General features: G+C 52.4%; 1 protein-coding gene across 3 annotated transcripts; it reads right to left on the bottom strand.

Annotated features, from left to right (window-relative positions):
* Positions 1 to 849: 849 nt before the first annotated feature.
* Positions 850 to 12,335, bottom strand: SLC22A6 (solute carrier family 22 member 6). 3 transcript variants are annotated; one of them, XM_037839880.1, is made up of 11 exons: positions 11,673 to 12,335; positions 11,229 to 11,332; positions 10,227 to 10,381; positions 8,905 to 9,073; positions 8,404 to 8,527; positions 8,129 to 8,244; positions 6,897 to 7,111; positions 6,620 to 6,728; positions 5,100 to 5,303; positions 4,589 to 4,714; positions 850 to 3,788 (listed from the first exon to the last, which is right to left on the bottom strand). In XM_037839880.1, exons 1-10 carry the CDS (start codon positions 12,039 to 12,041, stop codon positions 4,624 to 4,626), a joined length of 1,656 nt encoding a protein of 551 aa, XP_037695808.1. In that variant the 5' UTR covers positions 12,042 to 12,335; the 3' UTR covers positions 850 to 3,788; positions 4,589 to 4,623. The 3 variants fall into 3 exon arrangements, with proteins under 3 accessions (XP_037695808.1, XP_037695807.1, XP_037695810.1); XM_037839879.1 differs by having other exon boundaries at positions 850 to 4,714; XM_037839882.1 differs by having other exon boundaries at positions 850 to 4,714; positions 5,100 to 5,171.
* Positions 12,336 to 18,993: the final 6,658 nt, after the last annotated feature.

Below are 18,993 nucleotides of genomic sequence, written 5' to 3'. Positions count from 1 at the left end.
ATGCAGAGAAATTGAAACTCTGGTGCATTGTTGGTGGGAATGTAAAATGGTACAGTCATTGTGGAAAGCAATGTGGTAGCTCCTCAAAACTTACAGAATTACTATTTGACTCAGAAATTCCATTTCTAAGTATATATCTAAAGAGAGTGAAAACAGGGTTGCAAACAGATATTTGTAGACCAGTGTTCATAGCAGCATTATTCACAATAGCCCAAAGCTGGAAAAAACCCAAATATCCATCAACAAATGTATGGATAAACAAAATATGGTATATATACATAATGAAATATTATTTGGCAATAAGGCAAAAAAATTATGAGACATGCCGTGACATGAAAGAATCTTGCAAACTCTATGCTCAGTGAAACAAGCAAGGCACGTAAGGACAAAAATTGTAGGATATCACTTATAAGAGATGACTGGAAATAGCAAATTTACAGAGATAGAAAGCAGATTAGAGGTTATTGTGGGGAAAGGGGACTGGAGTATGGAGAAATGGGGCATATTTGTTTGTATTTGTTTTGCTGAAGTTAAAAACACTGACCACAAACCAAGTATTGACAAGGATGTGGAGCAACTGGGACTCTCATATATTGCTGATGGGAGTAGAAAATGGTATAACCAGTTTGGGAACTCATTGGCTATTTATTAAAAATTAAGCATACACCTTACAGCTATTTCACTCCTAGATATTTGCTCAAGAGAAAAGAAGGCATATGTCTACCCAAAGATGGGGAGTGGAAACTTTTGGTGATGACGGATATGCTAGTTGTCTTGATTGTGATCATGATTTCATTGGTGTATGCATCTGTAGCAACTCATCAAATTGTACACTTTAAGTATGAGCAATTTTATTGTATATTACATTTCAATAAAGATGTAAAAATACATCAGTTAACATTGTGATTGCAAATCACAGACAAACCCACTCACAATGACTTAAAGAATAAGGAGAATTTAAATTTAAATCCTCATACTTAACAATTAGAGTAGATGTAGGTGGCTCCAGGATTGGGTAAATCAGTGGTTCAATGACATCATCCAAGTCCAGGTTAGTCCCATCGTTCCACTCTGTTACTTTCAGTTATTGCCTTAATCCTTGCTCTGGCTTCCCTCTTGGCTCACAAGATAGCTGCCACTGTTCCAGACATCTCATCCAATCTCAACATTGTCTGCTACCTACACCTAAACCCTGATCAATTCAGGCCCTACTGGCTGCTTGTTTTCTTCTAAGGGTGCGGCTCACGTGGAACTTACTTCTCTTTGGGGGAGGGGTTTAGGAGAAACAGGACACATCCTCATTAGAGCTGGCCAGGGAAACTGAGCCTCAAGTTCATCCAGCTTATTACTCTGCCATCTTGCAATGGAGTTAGCTACTGTTCTACAGCTGCAACCGGAACAATGTGGGGACAGCCACATTTCAGAGATCATCATTAGATGGTTTTCTTGAAAATAGTTACTTTTTTTTTTTTTGGTCCATATACCCACAACAAAAATCTTTCCTTCCATAATTTTTCAAACATCTGCGGTCGAAGTGAGGGTTTAGCAGACAGGAGTCTAGGAGTCCCAAATTTAAATGCCATAGTTGGCCAGAAAGTTAACATAAATGTGTAAATCTACGTGCATCTCTTTGGACATAAGACAAGAGGGAATGATGCATGTCCTACAAAGCAAAACAAACAACCCAACCCCACTAAAACCACAATGCATGGGCAATTAAAACCTCTATGGGCCAGTTAGAGACCCTGGAGGAGTCTGTGAATAAGGGATGTGTGTTAGTTTCCTGTAGCTATTATAACAAATGACCACAAATTTGGGGCTTAAAACAGCACAAAATCATTGTTACAGTTCTGGAGGTCAGACATCTAAAATCATTGTGTCAGCAGGGTTGTGTTCCTTCTGGATGCTTTGTGGGAGAATCCATTTCCTTGTCTTTTCCACTTTCTGGAGGCCCCTTCCTTGCATCCCTCCACCTCTTGCTTCCTTTGTCACATCCCTTACTACCCACTCCACTCTTCTGGACCTACCCGGATAATCCAGAAAAAATCTCCCCATTTCAAGATCATTAACTTAATCACCTCTGCAAAGCCCCCTTTATCATATGAGATCACATATTCACATGTTCTGAGGCTGGGGTCATGGACATCTTTTTTGGGGGTGGGGTGTCAGTATTGCACCTGCCACAGGATATAAAAGCTTGGCTGGTTGGGCTTCTATTCTCTGAGGCAACACCCAAACTCCTGGGTTGGGGGAATGCAGGGTGGGGCTTTGGTGGGCCAGTGTCTGGGTTGCAGAGGTGGGACCTGGGGTGCACAGGTGAAGCCCTGGGAAGGTGGCCATGCAGGGGAGGATGCCCCTGCATGTACCAGCCTGACCAGCAAGTGCCCAGGCTATAGATGGAGAAACCAAGGGTGGCCACAAAGGCCCTGCCACCCCTGGCTGACAGTAGAGCCTCATGGCCAAGACTGGGGACAGCATTTGAGGCCACTGGGGTGGGACACAACAGGACCAGAACTCAAGCTCACGGTCAAGACTAGAGGGTGGGATCTGAATTCGTGTTCTAGAACTGACTCCCTGGAGAGGCAGGGGCAGGAGTGACTAGGAATTGGGAGGAAGGTAGGGTTCAGTTTGGTGGAGGGCACGGGATGAGAGTGGGAAGTCCCAGGCCAGGAGCTGGGGAAATGGATTCTGCATAGATGACCTGAGCTGTTCGAGGAAGCACAAAGGATTTGCACCAGTGGGGGGCACAACTGGGCAGAACAGCTGGCTCTGGGCAGCTTTCTTGGGGCAGATAATCTGAGCATAGAGCTGAGAGAGGAGTCAGAGCACAGCGGAATTGGAGTGTTCCGAGGCAGGGGTAGGGGATGTGATGGGCGTAGGACCTCCAGATCTGCAGAAGCAGAACTAGAACCCGGAGTTCCAAATCCCAGACCTAGTCCTGGCTCTAGGCTGGGGAAGATGCTATCCCAAGTGCCCCATGAGGGCAGCACTGCCTTAGAAATTGCTTGCATGGGTGGAGCTGGTGGCCTTCAGGCTTCTAGTGGATCCAACTACGGCCAGTAAAGGGGGTCTCAGCACCATGGGGGAAACACTAGACATAAGAGCAGGTGGGGTGGGTATGGTGATTTCAGCTCTGCCCGGATTTATCCTGGGAGTTAGGGCTCAACTGTGGCTTTGTCAGAAGAGTCCCAGAGTGACCTCCCCACCAGGCTTCACTGACAGCCTAAGTCATAGGGAAGGGAATGCACACCTGGAAGGCAATGCACACCTTGAGGGATGTGGACTTTCCCTGGGGGATGAAGCAGGAGAATGGGGTCTGCTGCAGGGGAAAGGGCAAGGAGCCGTGGGCTCCCCAGGCAAGGATGCTGAGCAAGCACTTTTACAGTGGCACAGGAGGCCCCCTCTCTGCGTCCAGCTGTCGGGGCTGTCTTTTCCTGATGTGAGCTCCGAGCTGACCCAGGTGACTGTGTACCTCCTGGTCCTTTCTTGCAGTAACCCCTAAACTGCCTTCCATCCCTGCTTTCACATGGTTCTTCTCGTGATCCTGTCCCTCCTTCCCCTTTCCTTTTCAGACCAGGAGGAAAGAGGAGGAGAAGAAGCAGACGGGCAGGACCAACGGTGGAAGATGCCACAGTCTCAGTGCCTCCCAGCTCCACAGCAGGAGAGGGGTCAAGCAAATGCCTTCCAGAGCCAGAGCATCTGGATTCAAATCCTGGCTCCACCATTTACTAGCTAGGTGGGCTTGGGCAAGAGAGTTCCAGAACCTCTCTGTACCTTGATTTCCTCATCTGTAAAATGGAGAAGAGTAATAGTTTTACTTGGAGGAGTAAATGAGTTAATATACGTCCTGTGCTTAGGATGGGGCCTGGCATATAATCAGCACTCAATGCTGGCTCTCCCAGGCTGTGCTCTCTCCTCCCCCTTCCCTCCAGTCCCCTCTGCACCAGCCCAGGGCTCCGAAGGAAGCAGAGCAACAGAGAAAACTCAGAAAGTGCAGCAGGAAGGATTAGGTTAGCTAGCAGGCTGAACTTCCAGCTGCAGGGCTGAATCTGGCAAACCAGTTTCGAGTCCAAAGCCTGCTGGGATTTATAGGAGTGGGCGCCCACATCCTGATGTATTGGCTGTGGTCCCCTTTCTCCTCCTTTGCTGCCAGAGGTTCCCAAACAGAGCCTCCCAGCAACTTTTCACTTTAGGCCCTGGTCAATCTCCAGCCCAACAGGGAAGGGGAGGAGTCTAAGGTATTTATGTAAAACTTAGAGCAAAATTTGAATAGGTTAGAGGAGGAGGGATGGAGGAGGGGGCTGAGGTCAGAGATTCTTTTCTGGTTGCCTCGGATGGTTCGTGACACCCTGGGGCTGGAGGGGGACGGGGCTGTATGAGGTCTTGGGCTGGAAGCTGGCCGATGGGCAGCGGCTGTTGCATTTGAGGGAGACCTGCACACAGTCAACCTTTTTAATGTGGTCTTGGTGGGGTCTATGCAAGGAAGGGTCCCCTGTGGAGCTGCTTCCCTGAACCACAGACCCCTCGCCAGGGCCACCACCCTCCCACCCCCGTCGTGTGGATGGCCCGGACCCTGCGGGACCCTCACTTCCTTGAGGGCCCTGTCAGGTCCCCCCGCAGTTCTCAGAGTCCGTTCTTCTCTGGGGCTGAGGCCTGGAGTGGGACCATCTGCTTCTGCTGCTCTCGCTGCTGTCGTCTCTGTTTCCCTCTCCTCCTGGGGGGCAGGAGAGTGGTGCTTTTGGGGTATTCAGCCTCTAGGCCAGGGCTGGAAGTTGGGGGCTCCCAGGGGTCTCTCCACTCAGCTGTGCCCAGCCACCCATTCTCTGCCCCAAATATCTACTGCCTCCCCCCAGGTGCTGGGGACCCCAGGAGGAATTCCAGGAGACTCTCAGCCAATTTGGGAAGCAGGGAGGAAAGACCCCTGGCCTGGAAGAGGTGGCCCAGGTTTAAGACTCAACACCCCCCCATCCTGGGTGCAAGATCTGGGGTACGTCCCTACTCCTTTCTGGGCCTCCGGGTCCTCTTCTGCCAAGGGGAAGGGACAAGTCCCTGCTCCTGTGCTCTAAGGGCTGCTCTCAGGTGGGGAGGCTGCAGCTCACCTGTCTTCCAGGTCCTGCACTGTGTCAGGCAGTGGCTGGTTCAGAGTCTCCGGCAGGAGGACCGTGGCAGCACTGGCGGCCACGGAGATGGCGCCGTAGATAAAGAAAGGCAGGGAGGGGTAGAGCTCGGCGGTCATGCTCACCAGTGGGCTCACGATGCTGCCCACCCGGGCCATGGTGCTGCCCATGCCCAGGCCTATCTGCCTGTGGGGCCGCAGGGGTGGGTGTTGGTCAGAGCTCTGGCCGGCCTGAGCGCCGAGGCAGCTCGGACCCCGTCCCAGGACACCCCCAGCTGCCTCCTCTGCTCTGCATCCAGCTGGCAACCCAATTTGTCATTTGATTTTGCTGTTTTACAAAAGGCAAGTTGGGGAGGGCTCTGGCCAGGGACTCGGAAGACCTGGGATTGAATTTTGCCTCTGCCCTTACATCACTGTGTGACCTTAGGCTAGTCCCTTTCCCTCTCTGAGCCCCGTTTTCCTTAGCTGTCAAATGAGACAGTTGGATTAGACCAATGACTATAGGTTCCCCAGGCTCACACAGACCTACTGGGTTAGAATCCCCAGGGGAAGGGACCTGGAATTTTCATGTTAAGATCTCTTTCTATGAGGGCAGAGGTTAAAAACATTGACTCGGGAGACAAACTGCTTGGGAAAATCCTGGTCTCCCCTTGGGCAGGTCACTTAACCTCTCTGGGCCTCAGTTTTCTCATTTGTAAAGTGGAAATAGTAATTGTACCTACCGCAAAGGCTTGTGCTGAGGATTAAATGAGTTAATATTTGTAAAAAGTTCAAAATGGTGCTCAGCACATAGAATGCACTGTATGCATTTATTCTCCTCCTGGAAGTCCCATAAGGACAAAGGACAGTAACTGTGACCCCTCTGGGTTCTCTTTCCAAGCAGCTTCGGGAAGCCTGACAGTTCTTGGACATCTAATGTTTTATCTGAAAAGCTCATGTGAATTTGCATCCCATTCTTAAAATAGGCACATGTTTCTTGTTTCTTATTGCAAAACTTCCTCCTCCTCCACCTCATGTTGGCACTCCAAAAGGCAGTGCTTTGCTTTCCCCTCTCTCTGGCTTACTACCAAGTACCACCATTTTAAAGTGTGGTTCCTGTGACAGGAAATGACTTCCATGTTTTGGTCTTTGGTTTCAGATGTGCCACTTGGTTTATAGCTAGAATTTAGCTTTGGTGGCAGCTTCTAGCTTGGGCTTTGGAGATCAAGAGGGGGGCTGCAGTCCGCTGCCTCTGAGATGGGTCATCTTGGCTTCCTACCCTGCCTCAGTGGGTGACTCCTTTGGAGGCCTTCTTCAAGGGTCAGGGAAGAGCTTAGAGGGCAGCCACACCCGTGGCAGCCAGGCAGTCACCCACAAAGTATGTATCAAGTGCCTTAGACTGATGGGTGTCAGAAGAGGGCTTTTGGGCTGGGGCGTCCTGGACCCTGCTCTGGGTTCTGACTTGTGTGCAGGTGAATGTCTTGCATCAAGATCACCCCTCCCCGCCGCCAGGTCTCCACTCACCGGATCATCGTGGGATACAGCTCCCCAGTGTACAAGAAGATGCAGTTGAAGGAGGCAGCCAGGCAGCCCTTCCCCAGCACAGCAAAGGAAGTTCGAACAATGGACTGGTCTAGAGAGAAAGGAGTGAGGGGTTGGGGGTGAGGGTGGGGCGAAGGAAGGTATATGGAGCTTGGGAGTCAGGGCTGGGAGGAACTGGCCTCTCCTCCCCTCTGAGAATTTGGGCCACGTCTGGGGATGGGGCCGAGGATAAGCAGCCGAGGTGCCCGTGGGTGCTCACCCTGGGGTACCACCCCATTGATCAGGATGCAGATGCCTGCCAGCAGCAGCGTGGCCATCTGGGCAGGTCGGCGGCCCAGGGAGTTGGTGATAAGAAAGCCCACAAACTTGGCAGGCAGGTCTATGGCACCGAAGATCACCTGTAGTAGGTAGATGCTGACCCCAAAGCCCTGCAGGTCCATGACCAGCCCGTAGTAGGCAAAGCTGGTAGCAAACCTGGTGGGGAAGGGTGAGGAGTATGGGGTTTGTTGGGGAGGCTTAAAGTTGGGGGGGTTGCTCATTCAGAGGAGGGGCAAGCTGCACTAGGTGCCCTGCTGGAGGAGCTGGACTCTGCCTGGCTTAATATTTCTTCAGACCTTTAGCATTCGGTTTAAATATTGAGGTAGTCCTCCAATACCCCGGATTTCTCAGTCTTTTGATAACTAGTGTTTCCAAAGTCTTAAGAAAATTTCACCCAGTTTTGATGTAAGGTTTGCATAATTTTGGTCTTTATTTTATTTATCGATGCTGAGCTGAGGGAAGACAGGTGGAAATACAAGTCATATCTTTCGGACCAGGGATTGGGAGAGGCCAAAGCCTTCTGGGATCTGTCCATGGTCCTAGGATTTGAGCCGTACTCCTTAAGATGTCAAGAACCTACAGAAGGAAGTGCAGGTCACTGGATAGAACCCACCACCAAGAGTAAACACCCCCAAGTTGGAACCAAGGGATTGATTGGCAGGATTGTTCCGTGTGACGTTGCTTCTCTTGACTGGCATGGGGATGGGAATGGATCTGGTGATGGGAGGATGATAGCACAGGAGGAAACGAAGCTTATGGTTTATCTCAGCCTTGGCCAACGCATCTTCTCAGAGATGAGCCTCCAGGACCTTCTTGTCTGTACCTGTGCTTCTGGAAGGCACCACGAGTCCACTAGGTCTCCGAATGTTTTGCAAGCCAGATGGGATCTCGGCCTTCGTCTATCAAGGTTGTAGGTCCCCACCCCGAGGGGATGTTTCCGTAGGTGAACAGGGGCGGCAAAAGGAGAAGCTGGGGAGACTGATACCCAGCTTGGGGAATGGGACTGAGCTGGGGCTGGAGGGTATCTGAGTCCTCAGTCTCTCCCAGGTTGGGGTCACTGCTGCCTTTTCCTCCCATCCGTCTGTCCTGTTTGTCTCATTGCATCAGCTCCCTCCCCCACCAGCCCTTTGTCCCTAGGTCTGTCTGTCTGTCTGTCAGTCCATCCTGGCCTACCACAGCAAGGAGAGGCAGAAGAAGAAGCGGCGGAGGGTGGGGTGGCGCAGCAGATCCAGGGCCGAGGCCTGGCTTGGGTTCGTGGTCAGCTCCTTCTGCAGATTGGCCTGGAGCACCTGCCAGGAGGGGCTGGGCTCAGGGCCTGGGCTCCTCCGGAGGCTCTTCCCAGCCTTCCCCTCTACTTGGGGAAGGCCCCTGGGTCTTGGGTTTGGGGGTTTTGGGGTGGGGACAGATGGAGCCCTAGTGGGGTGTCGCGGAAGGTCTCGGGCTCTCACCTCCAAGCTCAGCTTGGCGCCCTCTTCCCGCTTCCCGTTGATCCTGGCCACTCTCTGCAGGGCCTTCAGGGTGAGGTCGAGCCTCCCAGAGGAGGAGTACCAGCGGGCAGACTCGATGAAGAACCTGCGACCGGGGGTGGGGGTAGGGGTGGGGGTGGGCACGGGCCTGCAGTGGGCTCCGATTGAGGTTGGGGTCCCGGGGGCATCGCCAACTCCTTCTCTTGGTGAGGACTCTTCCCCGGACCCAGAAAGTAGGGAGAGCAGCTCGGGCAGGCCGGGGGACTGGGGGAAGCTGGAGATCTAGCTATCCTGGTGCAAATCTGCCCCCTCCCCGCCAGCCTCTGTTTCCCTGTCCATCACACCGTGGCCTTGCCTGGGTTTGACCCATTGGCCTTGACCTTCTCTGATGCAGCGGGTGGGTTGGGGTGTGCGGTGAGCTCTGAGAGATGTCATGCCCCTCCGGGCTCCGGTGGCACCGCCTCCCGCCCCGGCCCCACTCACCAGGAGTAGACGAAGAAGGCGAAGAAAGGCGCAGAGACGAGCAGCTGCAGGTGTCGCCAGTGGGGCACAGCGTAGGCCACGCCGGCCAGCAGGAACTGGCCCAGGCTGTAGGTGTAGCCAATCAGGGTGCCCACGCAGGCCCGGGTGTGGATGGGCATCCACTCCACGTCTGGAAAGAGGGTCAGAACAGGGTGGCGCAACCAACAAGGGCTGCCGGGAGGGTGGAGACCCCTGGGCAGGCAAGACCTTCGTCCATCCTGACCCTGATCAGCGCTGAGGCTCAGCAGGAGGTGCATCCAGTAAGTAGGCTTGGCACCAGGGTAGGGGGGTTGCAGGGCCTTTGTTGGAGGCGGGGATGGGTGGGTGGGCTCAGAGCCCCCAGGAACTGTCCCCTCCACACCCCTGCTGTCTTTCCTCTCCGGAAACCTCCTGACCCGGCTAGAGACCCCTCTCCCTTCAGAGTGTCTCTAACCACACTCCCTGTGTGACCCTCTGGTTGTCCCCAGCCCTGGGCCAAACTCCAGCCTTAGTGGCCAGAGCAGCTCGGGTGGAGACCCTGGCTTTTCTCTGTCCTGGAGAACCACCTCTGCTTCTCTCCGCAGAGGCCCAGCTCCGTTCCTCATGGGCTTCTGATTCGGCTGCCGGGGCAGAGACGTGGACACTCAGCTTGGACTTTGGGGGCTGGCTTCCTCGGGCCTCCTGGCCCAGCCCTAGGCTGCTCCCAGTTAGCTGCTTTGGTCCAGAAAATCCAGAATCTCTGGATTCCCTTCTGGGCTGGAGGGGAGACCTCATATAAATCCCATCCCTTCTCCCACTCTCAGGTTCCTCATCTGAGAAATGGGGAGAGTGGGTGGGGTGATCTGTCAGGGGAAGCTCACTGATCCCATGGGTGGACTATATTCAGCCCAGAGATGTGTTGGCTCTGTGTGATGCTGGCTTACCCTATGTTTAAAAATATGGGCGTTAATTGCAAACGTTAAAAAAATTGGGGGATTTTGCATAAAAAACAGACAAGCAAACAAAAGGCCCTGGAAGATTTGTCGGGGGACCCCCTGGCTGGAGCAGCTAGTGGCTGTGGCCCCTCAGAATGGTGGCATGAGCTCTCTTTGGACACACTCCTCACCACTCCCTGCTGCCTCTCGCACACGGCGGCCCTAACCATGGCCTTGGCGGTGCCAGGTCTAAACGAGGGAGGTCGGGAGGGTGTGAGCTGGAGAGAAAGGGGCAGGGAGGGCTCAGGAGGGGTGGGACTGGGAAAGGAGGCTGGGAAGGGTCCGAGGGGAGTGGGGAGGGGCCCGGCCCGCCCTGCTGGTGTCCCTTACTCAGCGTCATGCAGTTGAAGGAGATACCAGCCAGCGACATGCCCGAGAGGAGCCGGAAGGCACAGTAGGTGGGGAAGTTGGGTGCGAAGGCCGCGCAGGTCCCCGACACGGCCGTCTGCAGGTAGTTCAAGATTAACACCATCCGGCGGCCCAGCCTGTGGTGGGAAGGAAGACTTGCAGGAGGAGGGTCCTGGGGGGCTGCTGGGGAGCTGGGGTGCCCAGAGGATGGGTAGGCTGGGCAGCAGGAGGGGTGCTGGCCCTGGGGGAGGCCTTGGGGTGGTTATCAAAGTACCCTGGTCCTCGTCCTGCCTGGGACCCTGGAGGGTTGAGGGAAGAACCAGTGTTTGCTGAGCACCTACTATGTGCAAGGGGACACCCTAGGCACTTCCACATCCATGGTGAGGTGGTTTGAGAGATGAGGAAACGGAGGCTCAGAGAGGTGAAGTGACTTGGCCAAGACCACACAGCCTGTGAGTAGCCCGCTCTTTGTTCACCCGCCATGCTGCTTCCAAACTGTCCCTTCCCATCTCTGGACCTGACTCCTCATCTGCAAAATGACTGGGCTGGGCCGGAGCTGAGGGGCACGTGCTGTGTTCCACAGAGCCCTTTGGAACCTCAAAGCCTCTCTGGGGCCCCTGCGTGAGTGTGTGAGCGTGTTGGGGGGCAATCAGGGACTGAGTGGCAGCATTCTGGACCCCCCCCTTCCTGCTTCCTTCAGAGCAGTCCTGCTTTTATCTTGTTAAACATACTGAGCTTTCAGAGAAAGGGCTTTTGTTGTTACGAGAAAGGTGGGAAACTTCTGGACAGATGGCATCCCAGGCCCACCCTGTCCCCAGTCATTATGGGAGTGGGGGTCTTTTGAGGATCTCTGAAGATTCCTGTATCTAAGGCGGGCACCGTAGTTCCTCAAACCAGCTGTAGCTGGGAGTGCCAGCCTCCCACTTCGACCCCGTCGAGGAGCCCCCAGCCTGGCCCAGGCCCTCGGCCTCACCCAGGACTGACCTGTCTGCCAGGCACCCGAACACCACGGCTCCGAGCAGCACGCCCACCATGTAAAAGGACTGAGCCAGCTGACGCAAGGCCCTGTGAGAGCACACAAGGTCCCACTGTGGGGAGAAGGGAGCGAGGGTCAGCAGAGCCGAGCCTGGGTGGAGGGAATCTCCGTGCCCTCCTTCCAGCTGGCCCCCTGGGGTCTCTGTCACCCTCTTCCCCTGACACTTCCCTTTGCTGTTTACCTCCCTGGTCTCAGGAGCTGAGAGTATATATATGTATATATATATTTTTAACTCTGCAACTCCCACCTCCACCTTTTGTACACAGCCCCCCATTTTGAACCGTCCTTCCGTCTTCCCCCCTTGACCTCTGGAGAGCGTGAGCCAGTCTGGGTGTGGATCTCAGAGGGGAAGGCAGAGACTGGAAGTGCCCGGCGGGGGAGCCTCGTCTCACCTCGGTCACGATGGTGGAAGGGAAGGTGCTGTTGTCGTAGATCCAGCCATCGGCACAGTGCTCCATGGGCCCCGTGCTGTTGGCCTCTGTGCCATTGGCAAAGGGTGGTCCCTGGTGCGGGGAGGTGAAGCGGAGGCAGGACTCGGGCTTCCCCTGCCTGTCCCGGGGCAGCCAGGCCTCCAGCGCCCGGGCCTCGCCCAGGCTGGCGTTGGCAGGTGGGCGGCAGTGGTGGGCGGGGATGGCGGCCGTGAAGTTCTGCAGGGTGTTGTGGGAGGCCAACAGGAGCATGGGGAGGACCACCAGGATGAACTGGATGCGCTGAAAGCGGCCGACGCCCCCCACCTGCTGCAGGAGGTCATTGAAGGCCATGGGGCTAGGCCCTGCCCAGAGGCTGGGGGCCGAGGACGCCGAGTCCCGGGATTTCCCGGTGTGTGTCTGTCTGCCTGCCTGCCTGCCGTCCTTTGCTGGAGGAGAGGGGCTGCTGGTGCCTCTGCAGCCGAGCTGCTCCCCGGGCTGAGTCTGAGCCGGCTCTGTGGGGGGACAACAGCCTGGCTGGGCTCCCCCTCCTTCCCTGTCTCTCCTTGTTCTGTTCTTCCCTTTCCCTTGCAGCCTCTCCTCACTTGGGGATGGGGTGGGGGCTCAGCTCTCAGGGTTTGCTGTGGCCCTGACCCCTTCGTGGGTAGTTTTTAATCCTTGGCCTGGAGGGAATGAGTTAAAGTGTGACTTGGTATCAGAAGGATTAACCCTTCGACTATCCTTGTGTTGGTGGAATTTCTCCAAGAGGGTATAAAGGGCAGGAGAGGGTGGGCTAAAGTGGAGGTGGCCCTATCTGGGCAGGAGGGGGCAGGAGGGGGCAGGATGGGACCTTTCCCCTTCCTTTCAGTTTGGAGATTGAGCTCTGGGAAGGGCAGTCAGCTCATGAGGGATTTCTAGCCTTCTCAGTGGACAGGATCCAAACAGCTTGTCTTTGGGGAGGGTTGCCAGATAAAACACAGGATGCCCCATTATGTTTGCATTTCAGATCAACCAATCATTTTTAAATTTAAATATGTCCCCAATATTGCATGACACATACGTACACTAAAAAAATTGTTCGTTGACATGAAATTTAAATTTAACTGGGCATTCTGTATTAATGATTTGCCAAATTCGGCAACCCTGGCCTTGGGACTTCTAGGAACACATGCATCTTATGGGATCGTGCTTTTTCAATTGGAAGAAATGACAGGTCAGAGGCCACTTTGGAAAGAGTGGTCTCCTGTGACAACATCATCTGTCCTGTAGGCTGATTCTTCCACTCTCTTGGCGTTCACTTTCTTGCTTATTGTGATTCACATTTTCTCCCTTTGCCATGTTGTCTTCTGTCCTTCGTTGATTTGTTTGGTTTTGCAATGAACATGAGCTTATTTTATTTTCAACTGCAATTCTAGGACAATCACTTTGATTCCTAAAACAGTTTAGAACCCAAGTCCTGGTCACTCCTTGAGGATGCAAAGAGAACGGGTCACAGCTTCTCATTCTTGATTTGCATGGAGCATATTATTTACAACATGGAATCTAGGGGCAGCTGCTTAGGTCCACGTCCTCATTCCACATCTACTGGCTGTGGCACCGTGGATAAGTTCTGTAAACTTCCATGTCCTCAGTTGCTGGGTGGGGATAATAGTCGTGCCTACATCATTGGGTTGTTGGAGGGTTAAATGAGCTAATCAGTGTAAAGGGCTTGAAGTAGTTCCTGTCCCCACAGCCCAGTGAATGAGCGGCCCTTCTTATTTGTTCTTGGTGATAAAGGTGAGGCTATCACATCGGATGGATTTGATAGAGAAAACGTGCCTAAAACACGTCTTTCCCTGGAACGGTGACCCTCTACCAGGGTTGGTTTTGCTCTCCTCCCACCAAGGAGACAGTTGGCAATGTCTGGAGACAGTTTTGGTTGTCACGATGGGTGGGGAAGGCGGTGCTATCGGCATCTGGTGGGTAGAGGCCAGGGATGTTGCTAAACATCCTACAAAGCACAGGACAGCCCCCCACCATGAAGAATTATCCAACCCCCCAAATGTCAATCAAATCCTACTCTGAAAGAAGGCTGAATATTACTTCAGACTTATTTTGTATCATGATGAATCCCATATCTGCTTGGCCAAGGAAATTCCAGTCCTATAGGTACATCCTACTAAAATATTTCTAAGAGACCACAAGGTCTCTTATGAATGTCCACCCTGACTCTCAGTTTGAGTGGGGAAAATGTTTTGTAAGAAGAAGAAGAGAACTTCTCTTCCTCTTCGTTCTGCTTGAGTACAGCAAAGTAACCTGGGCTCCAAAGTACTGTAGCTCTTTCCGTGCCCAGAACCCCCCACTCACTCTTTCCCGGGGCATGTCCTGCCACTGGGGTGGCCGAATCAGGACCTCAGGCTGTACCCAGCCCAGCACTCTTCCCCATGTTCTAACCTGATTCTTGGACTTGGCTTTCCACGCTAGTCTCTTCTTTGTGTTTTCTTTTGGGTCTCTGGCTGTCGCTGTCTGCAGTCTGGCTCCTGTCAACTCCCTCCACCCCACCCCATCGGATGTATTGGTATATGTCTGAACCTGATTAGGGGTCCGTAGTTTTACAGGAGGTACCCCAGGCCCTATACAGATTAGCTGATGAAAATGGCCATGAAGGGAAGGTGCATTTCTCCATTCTTCTGGGGGAGAAATCTCTAAGTCTTACTGCTGAAGGGAAGTAATTTGATGTCTAACTCTTCATGTTATCATTGGGCAATTTACCCAAACTATGTATTTGTGATAAAGTTTGGAGGGTGTTTATTGTCCATGGAGGTTCTGCAATACATGAGGTCTTGGACTATTTACTGGTTCAAACCTATTCTGTCTAACTCCAAATCTGGGACTCTTAACTGCTGTTCTAGAGGTGTGAACTGCCCAGCTAACAGAGTCTTGGAGATCAAGGCCTGGTCTTGTATGTACAGAAGGGCATAGGGGAGGCCCAGAGAGGATTATGACTCAGCCCAGCCTTCAGCCCCCTCCTCCCTCCCATTGTTGGTTCTGGGCTGGGACTCAGTGGGTGTTCAGATGCCTGACAACATTTTCCAGGCCAAGGTATATAAGAGCTCTGTGGCCTGGGGCTGCAAGGACAGCTGGACAAACAGCTTGGGGTCTGTGGGGCCAGTCTCCTGCCAGGACATGGTGCCCCCATCAGGGCAGTGGGTGGGCAGAATGCTGAGGGAGGTGGGAGAGATAATGGACCTCTGCAAGCACCTCCATTTCTGAGCCCTGCACCCTACACTATCTTGGAGAAGAACTCCCTCCCCAGTGCCTGATCAGCTCCAAGCTGGGCTGAGTCTGGAAAAGGCTCCATTGGAGACTCAAGGGACTGACTTGTAGTTGGCTCCTGGGATCCTCTGGGTGGCAAGAGGATTCCCCACCAGCCTCCCAGCTCTTAGAAGCTTTCTGGATGGAAATGTCCTCATAGCAGACAATTTTCAGAGCTGGGAACTACCCCATAGGGACCTCCTGAGTCACTAGATACTCAGGGTTGGACTCCCCTGTGCTGACTGGAATGCAGACTTAAGTTCTGGTCATGTTCACTGAGAGAAGTCAAATCTGGGGGCTTCTTGATTGGCCAAGAGCCACAGAAATCACACCATCAGAGCTGAATGCTATCATTCCAGGGAGACCTTCTCATAGGGCAGATAAGGAAACCAAGGCCAAGAGTAGGCAAGGGATTTGCCCATGATCACACAGCCAGCAATTCCAGAACTCAACTCTCTTGATTCCATTGATTCTTTCTACCATACTAGCAGCCATCACACATCCCAGATTTTCTGAGACTGGTCTTGATTTTGTAAAATATTGTTCAGTTAAGTAAATGGGATTTAAAGTGTGTTGACCACATGTGATTTTGATTATTTTGTATGACTTTTCAAATAAATAATTTACAGATCAAAGAAAACACTCTTGCTCGGATCACATGCCGCATGTGTGGGTTTGAAATTATTGACCTGGAGAAGGGTCCAGCAGACTCTAAGAGCCTGCCAAGCCTATAGCAACGTTCTGAGGAAGGAGGCAAATGGTGCACTTTGTGCCTTGTGGCCTGGATACTCTGGCTGATGGATGGGGTAGGAATTAGGAATTCATCCAAAGACTGCCATTTAAAGGCTGGACATGAGGCCAGCAGCCAAGGAGTTGGCCCAGCATGAGGATTTTGCTTTTGTGATTCATTTAGCCAGAGACAGAGAAAAGGTAGAAGGAGAAGCAGGAGAAGCTGGGGCTGTAAAGGAGAAGAAGGTGGGGAGAAGATGGAATCAAGAATGGAGATTTGAAGATGGCAAGAGGATTGGGTCATCTGAAGGGCCAGTACATCCTGACCAGCATCTCAGTTCACTAAGTGTCCTGACTGTGTGCTGGGAAGAGCTCTCCTGGGTGTCTTCCCTTCCTTTCCTGTGTGTCTTTGCAATAAATGCCCTGAAGCAGCATAGGAATGGTCATGGCCAGGACATCCTGGGAGCCACTCTGAAATTTCACCCTGAGATGGAAGCAGAGAGGCTGGAAGGTTTCCTCACTGAGCCCAGTCCTTCTCCCTTCTTGGTGAGTCTCAGTCAACCCAAAGGGAGGATTACTGGCCCCATCATCTGGTAAAAACTCTATAGGAGGTGAGTCTGGGTGCCCTCCACAGTGAAGACCAGATCTCAGTGGGCAGCGTGGCACAGGGCTGCATTTGCAATGAACAGAGATGGCCAGTCCCAGCAGTTTCCCATGTGGCTGAGCAACAGGTGGGATGGCATGGAAGACTCTTCTGCCTTGCTCATTCTCTTCCCTCCTGGTGCTTGCTTCCCTTTTCTGACTTCCTTCATCACTTATATTGAGCACCCCCTCTCCCCCAAAGACGTCTTCAAGTCCTTACCCCTGGTCATGTGTGTGACCTTATTTAGAATCAGGTCATTTCAGATAAAATTAGTTAAGCTAAAATGAAGCTAAACTGGATTAGGGTGGGCCGTATTCCAACATGACTGATGTCCTTAAAGGAGAGGAAATTGGGACAGACACAGAGAGGAGAACCCCACGAGAAGATGGAAACATGGGGGAGAAGGCCACGTGACGACTGAGGTCGAGATTGAAGCCCAAGGATTGCTGCAAACCACCATAAGCTGGGAAGAGGCAAGGAAGGATCCTTCCCTACGGTTTTCAGACTTTTAGCCTCCAGAACCGTAAGACAATAAATCTCTGTTGTTTTAAGCCATCAGGTTTGTAGTACTTTGTGATGCCAGCCCTAGGAAATGAAGACACTTCCCTACCTTCCTACTCATGTTTTCTGGGATCTCCTGCCAAATCAATGACTTGCACTGAAGTCCTTGCTTCAGGGTTGGCTTCTGGGGGAGCCCACACTAAGACAACCTGCCATCACAATTCACGGTGAGGAGCTGAGGCACCTAACCCAGATGCTGGGGAGTCAGAGAAGGCTTTTCAGAAGAAGCGATCCAAGCCAAGTGCCGAGGATGAGCTGGAATGAGCCAAGTGCAGAGTGGTGGGATGGGAGAAGTCAGGCACTGGGCATGTGGGAATGGTGGGGACAAGGGAACACAGATGCAGTCAAAGAACTGAAAGAAGCTGAACGAGGCTGGATTGCAGGGTGCAAGAGGGAGAGTGTTTCAGACTGAAGCCAGGCCTTCTAACAGAGTTTAGACTTCATCCCAATGGGCAGCCACTGGGTTGAAGCAAGGATGCAATATGACCTCTTTCATGTTTATTAAGCTCTTACTCAAATCTCTAAATAAAGATTTGAGAGGAAGTAGCTCTGTGGCTGATAACTGAAGCCCTGGAGTGGGTGAGTATGTCTCAGCTGTCCAATATGGTAGCCACTTGCCACTCCTGGGTACTTGAATTGAGCTGGTTCGAATCAAGTTGTCCTGTGAGTGTAAACCACATGCCAGATATTGAAGACTAGCATGAATTAAAGAATATAAAAGATCACATTAATTTCTTATTGATTACACATTGGAATGGCAATATTTGGATATACTGAGTTAAATAAAATATTATATTAATTATTAATTAATATTAATATATTGATTTAATGGTTTCTTTTTTACTTTTTAAAAGGGCCACTGGGAAATGTACAGTTACATGTTGGCCAGACTGTATTTCCAGTGGACAGTGCTAAGGGAAGAGGTCCTGGGTGAGGGTGCTGAGGAACGTCAACGTATAGGGAATGAGAGAATAAGGGGAGCTGCTTTTGCAATTGTTTGGTTGCAAGGAATAGAACCTTTCAAGTTAGCTTAAACTAAAAGGGGAATCTATTGGGAGAATTCAGGGATATTTAGCAGAAACCTGGGGCAGAAATCTGGGGCTGATGAGAAACTGGGACCTGGAATCCACTGGGGATCTATGCAAATGATCTCACCACCTCTTTTTTTGTTTTTTTTTTCCTTCTTTTTTGTTTTTTTTCTCTTTCACCACCTCTTTTTATCCAGGCCCTTGTAGTCTCTTGTCCTCTGAACCTCCACTTTATTCTCTCTTCAGCTGGCTTTCTCTGCTCCCCTTGCCAGCCCAGCCTCTTGTTAACTTGCCTTCCCAGGGCAAGGACTGAGACACCATCTAGAACCTCCATGTTGCAAATCCAGCCTGGGAGAGAACATCTGATTAACCTGGTTTGCACCAGGAGTGCCTCCTGCACCAGTCAGGCACGACCAGGCGTGTGGGGTCAATGTGACTGTCCCCCTAGCAGATTCTGGGGACAAGACCCTCAGAGAGGGGGTGAGGGCAGGACAGGCAAAGTGACCACTGTGGCATCGGCAGGACACCCCGAAGGGTCCTGAGAAGAGGTGGCCAGAGGACTGGAGGCAGCTGCAAGCACACCGCGTCCCGGAGCCCCAGGGGCAGGGCGAGAGGAGCAGGGCGGGATCTGCTGGGAGGTCGGGTGGGAGGAAGTGAACTATGGGTTCTGCACAGGGCGGCGGTTAGCATTTCCGTGGACGGAAGGAGTGGAAGCCAGAGTGCAGCGAGGGGAGGTATGAGGCTAGAAGGTGGAAGCAGGGGGTGCAGACTGTTCTTTATGGCATTTGGCTGTGAAGGGGAGAAGGAGACCCTTGGAGGGAGAGACGGAATCCAGTGAGGATTGGTTAGTTTGTTTTTATGTTAAGATGGGAGAGGCCTGAGCTTGTTTAGGTGATTGGGAAGGAGCCAGGAGAGAGGGGATGGCCAGAGGCCCAAGGGGGAGAGGAGATGGTGCAGAGCTCGAGTGGGAGGGCTAGCCTTTCTGCTATGACCAGAAGGAACCCCGGGATCATGGTGGCCGGCAGCGACAGTGTTCAACTAGGGCTGCGGT

This window comes from Choloepus didactylus, chromosome 6 (assembly GCF_015220235.1).
Source record: "Choloepus didactylus isolate mChoDid1 chromosome 6, mChoDid1.pri, whole genome shotgun sequence".
Taxonomy (NCBI): domain Eukaryota; kingdom Metazoa; phylum Chordata; class Mammalia; order Pilosa; family Megalonychidae; genus Choloepus; species Choloepus didactylus.
This window is presented reverse-complemented; position numbering and strand designations above follow the sequence as displayed.